Here is a 5054-nt window from a genome sequence, read left to right as displayed (position 1 = left end):
CGAGCCATTTTTTGTCTCCAAGCAAATGTCTCCCTTCCCGACGACTTTCAACAGTTTGTCGTCCGCTATCTTGACCACACCTAGATTGTCTGGTGTGTAAGTTGAAAATTTTTCTCTCTGGGATATTGCATAAAGTGTAGCCCCACTATCAATTACCCAACTGGTCTCTTGGGTTGCAAGGTTGATAGTGTCTTCAACGAACAATTGGAACTCAGCAATAACATTAGCTTCATCATCACTGTTTTCTTCTTTCTTTGCTTTGCCTTGGATCTTCTCTTGATCACTTTTGAACTTTCGGCAATACCTTTAATGTGCCCCTTCTTCCCACAGTGATGGCACACAATATTGGCAAATCTGTTTGATTTACCCCTGCTCTTATCTCTTTTATTTGAACTTTTAGATTGGCTCCTCCCTCTGGGCTAATTATTCCTTTTAGCATCTGCTAAAAGAATGTCTGACTGAGATGAAGAATTATGTGTTTTATGTCTCATTTCGTCATTCAAAATAACATTTTTAACAAATTTCCAGCTAACTCCACTATGTGGTGTAGAGTTTGTTATTGATATCTTCAAAGTCTCCCATGACTCTAGTAAGGAGGCAAGCACCATAAGACCGAGGATTTTATCATCAAATTTTATGCCCATATTTAACAGCTGGTGAATAGTTGCCTGCATTTCACTTAAGTAATCTGCTACAGAATTACCTTCTTGGTATTTGAAATTCATCAACTTCGTCAAATAGAACTCTTGATTATTGCCGGATTTTGAGGCATATAGCTCTTCAAGCTCGTTCCATAATGTTCTGGCATGAGTCTCGTTACAAATGTGGTTGTACACATTGTCATCGACAAATTGTGGATTATAGCCACAAACTTGCTCATGTTCAAAAGCCCATTCTTCATCAGTCTTGTCTTCGGTTTACTTGAACTATACACAGGCAGATGCATTTTGGTTACCATAAGGAGATCTCTCATTTTATTTCTCCATATATGGTAATTTACGCCATTTAGACTGATCATTTTGTTTGTCTTAGCCTCCATAACTTTTGAGTGAATAGTACCCGTATACATAAATAGTACCAGTATACATAAATCGTAACTTTTGATCGCTAAGTCGATTCTGCAGCGTCTTTCCGAGCGGACAGCACTAATGAATTCGTTGTAATTTTCTCTTTGTCGTGGTATATTTATTTTTGAAATATATCCACGGATCCGGTACCGCTATCTAACCGGTTGGACCTGTCAAAACTTTCGGCTCTGATACCACTTGTTAGGGCTCCAGCAATAAAAAATTACGAAAATAATTACGCAGCGAAAAAATAAAAATATGACATAGAGAAATTTAACGTGGTTCACCCTTAACTGTTTAGGACTACATCTACGGGACCCTTCTTATATAATTCTTCTACTATTAAAAATAGTAAGCTTACCAAGCGAGTAATATAAAAATAGTGGCATTCAAAATTATTTTTCAAAAACACCCAAATTATCCTCGCTATTTTTCCATGCTCTAGTTTTAGGACCCTTCTTACAACTCAATAACTCTCTCCCTCTCAAACACAAAATTTTCCTTCTCTTATGTGTTTTATTTTGTTTTCTTCTTGTTGGTGTGCCTTTGGTTGAGGTAATCTTTTCCGGTGTATAGGAGAAGAGGACGCGTCCATTACTTTCTCCTTTTTCTTTTTTTATTCTTTTTCAAAAGTGTGTTGAGTGGCACCGCCGCAACAAAGTTTAGCATCAATCCTTCTTTATTGATCATCTTCGTAAATTTGATAAAGAGCCAGGGAAAGGAAACCAACAGCCAATGAACCATGTTCATTAATGACTAAGAATTGAAAAAAAGTGGCATGCATGATCCCAAAAAACTCATCCTAGTGATTTTGATTGAAGTAAAGATCCAATCTTTTCCAATTCTAACGATTCATAACTCAAAGCCACACGCTCTCAAAAGAAAGCCCAAGAACAAAACACGCTTATCTCTTGGTTTTGTAGTATTTCAGTTTACCTCTCTCCGCCTCTCAATTCCTCCAAAAACTTTCTTGTGATCTTGCATAATGGCCGGCAAAGGCAAAGTACCGGCTATTGGAATCGATTTGGGTACTACCTACTCCTGTGTTGGTGTTTGGCAACATGATAGAGTTGAGATCATAGCCAATGACCAAGGGAACAGAACTACACCGTCTCAAGTTGCATTTACCGATAGCGAACGTTTGATTGGTGATGCTGCTAAAAACCAGGTCGGCATGAACCCCGTCAATACAGTCTTCGGTCAGTATTTCTTTTAAACAGCTTCTGTTAATAAGTTTAGTCAATAAAATTCGAGAATTGGTTAAGTTTAAATGGTCAAATTTGTTCGTGTATTAATGCTTGTAGCATTGATGTTTGATGGAAGTTTAAGAGTCTATAAGGCTTTATATGTGTTATCTCGTGTAGCCTTTTAATTTCCATTCATTGTTCAGGCTCTCTCTATTGTGCTGCATTTACTAAATGGTATTCTTATGTCGCAGATGCAAAGCGGTTGATTGGTAGGAGATTTAGTGACACTTCAGTTCAGGATGACATCAAGCTCTGGCCTTTCAAGGTTATTTCAGGACCTGGTGATAAGCCCGTGATTGTTGTAAACTACAAGGGTCAGGAGAAGCTGTTTGCTGCTGAGGAAATCTCTTCCATGGTTCTCAGTAAAATGCGTGAGATTGCTGAGGCATACCTTGGTACTACAGTGAAGAATGCAGTGGTCACAGTCCCTGCATATTTCAATGACTTTCAGAGGCAGGCTACAAAGGATGCCGGTGTAATTGCTGGTCTCAATGTCATGCGTATCATCAATGAGCCAACAGCTGCTGCCATTACTTATGGTCTTGACAAGATGGCAACCAGTGACGATGAGAAGAATGTGTTGATTTTTGATTTGGGTGGTGGTACTTTTGATGTCTCATTGCTCACAATTAAAGACGGTATCTTTGAGGTCAAGGCCATGGCTGGAGACACCCATCTCGGAGGTGAGGACATTGACAACAGAGTGGTGAACCACCTTGTTCAAGAATTTAAGAGGAAGAACAAGAAAGACATCAGTGGAAACCCAAGAGCTCTTGGGAGGCTGAGAACTGCTTGTGAGAGGGCAAAGAGGGCTCTTTCCTTCACTGCTGTGGCAACTATTGAAATTGATTTTTTGTACGAGGGTACTGATTTCTACTCGACCATGACTCGAGCCAAATTTGAGGAGCTTAATATGGATCTTTTCAGAAAATGTATGGAGCACGTGGAAAAATGTCTGGGGGATGCTAAGATGGACAACAGCAGTGTGCATGATGTTGTTCTTGTTGGTGGATCCACCAGGATTCCCAAGGTGCAGCAGCTATTGCAAGATTTCTTTAATGGGAAGGAGCTGTGCAAGAGTATTAACCCAGATGAAGCCGTTGCTTTTGGTGCTGCTGTCCAGGCTGCCATCTCGAGTGGTGAAGGCAATGAGAAGGTCCAGGATCTTGTGTTGTTGGATGTTACCCCCCTGTCCCTTGGTCTGAAAATTATTGGTGGTGTCATGTCAGTTTTGATCCCAAGAAACACAACAATTCCCGCAAAGAAGGAAAGATTTTTCACCACCGTCATTGACGACCAACCTAAAGTTTTGATTCAGGTCTACGAGGGTGAGAGAAGCAGAACAAAGGACAACAACTTGCTCGGTAAATTTGAGCTCTGCGGCATCCAACCAGCACCAAGAGGGGTTCCTGAGATTACTGTTTGCTTTTGTATTGATGCCAATGGCATCTTGAATGTCTCAGCTGAGGATAAGACCACTGGCCAAAAGAACAATATCTCAATTACAAGTGATAAGGGTAGGTTGTCCGAGGAAGAAATTGAGAAGATGATCCTGGAGGCTCAGAAGTACAAGGCCGAAGATGAGGAGCACAAGAAAAATGTGGAGGCAATGAATGCTTTGGAGTACCATGCCTACAACATGAGGAACACTGTCAAGGATGAGAAGATCAGTTCCAAGTTGGCCGCCGGTGATAAGAAAAAGATTAAGGATGCTGTTTATACGACCATTCAGTGGCTAGGCAGAAACCAGCTTGCAAAGGCAGAGGAGTTTGAGGACAAAATGAAAGCGCTTAAGAGCATATGCAATCCCATCATTGCCAAGATGTATGGTGCTGACATGGGTGGCGGCATGGAAGATGACGTTCCTCCAGCAGGTGGCAGTGGTGCTAAGTGGCTTGTTTGATGCTTGAGTAAAGATGGTGATGAATATTTTATTTTCTTTATTGGTCAGTATGATTATTATTATTATTATTATAATATTTCTACTTTTAAGACATTATATCAACGACTTATCCAATTTTTATTGTCGAGATATTAGCTTTATTTTCAAGTTTTGCTACATCAATGGCTTCTGGGTTTATTTAATTTGCGATTGGAAAAGCCAGTGCATATTATTTGTTGTCTATTGCTGGTTTTTGTTTTATTTCCAATTTGTGGCCATTTACTATTAGCGGGCATTGGTAGATTTGGTTCCAAGCTAATTGTTTGTCGAAACAGTTGTAGTTACCTTAGCAGTGATTCAATATATCATTGCATATGCAAATTTAGGTGCTTGAGCAAAGGCGATTTAGTTTTAAAATGGTGTGCAATATAATGTCAAGCGCATCAACGATGATTATGACTTGAAACGATGGCTGACGAGCTGTATGCTTTTCGTATTGCTTGCTTATGGGATATGGGATCTTAAGATGCTCTATCGTTGCTGTTATTTTAGCTCAGTTATTCAAACTTTGGTTTCTCAATTGGATTGTCTCTTTTCTAGAAAATACACTGTTGGGAATGTTCTTCTACGAAATTCATTTCATTTGTAAATTAGTTTTATTAAAAATTTATTCGCAATATATCTGTAGCATTAAATTAATTAAATTAAATATTCAACCTTATTTTTTCTATTAATTTTAGTAAAAGAATTGATATATTAATTTCAATACCAAGGTCATCCTTTATTACTGAACTATGAACCTTTTCCACCACATCAAATCCCTTGCCATCATCTGAGAGCATATATGCATCCTGCTCA

General features: G+C 39.1%; 2 protein-coding genes across 2 annotated transcripts in view; both read left to right on the top strand.

The window, feature by feature from the left end:
- Positions 1-362, top strand: part of LOC149495849 (heat shock cognate 70 kDa protein 2-like) — a 2420-nt gene extending 2058 nt beyond the window's left edge. The window contains exon 3 of the mRNA XM_089723271.1: positions 331-362. Coding sequence (XP_089579397.1) covers positions 331-362 — 32 coding nt within the window. The remainder of the gene's footprint in view (positions 1-330) is intronic.
- A 1353-nt stretch (positions 363-1715) lies between these two features.
- LOC105647756 (heat shock cognate 70 kDa protein 2) lies at positions 1716-4357 on the top strand. The gene is made up of 2 exons (XM_089722731.1): positions 1716-2266; positions 2506-4357. The coding sequence occupies exons 1-2, from the start codon at positions 2053-2055 to the stop codon at positions 4215-4217; spliced, it is 1926 nt and encodes a 641-aa protein (XP_089578857.1). The 5' UTR covers positions 1716-2052; the 3' UTR covers positions 4218-4357.
- The last annotated feature ends 697 nt before the right edge of the window (positions 4358-5054 follow it).

The sequence above is a fragment of the Jatropha curcas genome, chromosome 6 (assembly GCF_041381405.1).
Source record: "Jatropha curcas cultivar XTBG-Jc1 chromosome 6, XTBG_Jcur_1.0, whole genome shotgun sequence".
In the NCBI taxonomy this organism is placed as follows: Eukaryota; Viridiplantae; Streptophyta; class Magnoliopsida; order Malpighiales; family Euphorbiaceae; genus Jatropha; species Jatropha curcas.
Note: the sequence above shows the minus strand (reverse complement) of the source record. Positions and strands in the feature narration are given on the sequence as shown.

What these genes read in the sequence shown, in the direction of transcription:
- LOC105647756 (XM_089722731.1), top strand. Translation starts at nt 2,053, where the DNA reads ATGGCCGGCAAAGGCAAAGTACCGGCTATTGGAATCGATTTGGGTACT. An exon ending in CCCCGTCAATACAGTCTTCG is followed by an intron (nt 2,267 to 2,505) that starts GTCAGTATTTCT and finishes CTTATGTCGCAG; the next exon opens with ATGCAAAGCGGTTGATTGGT.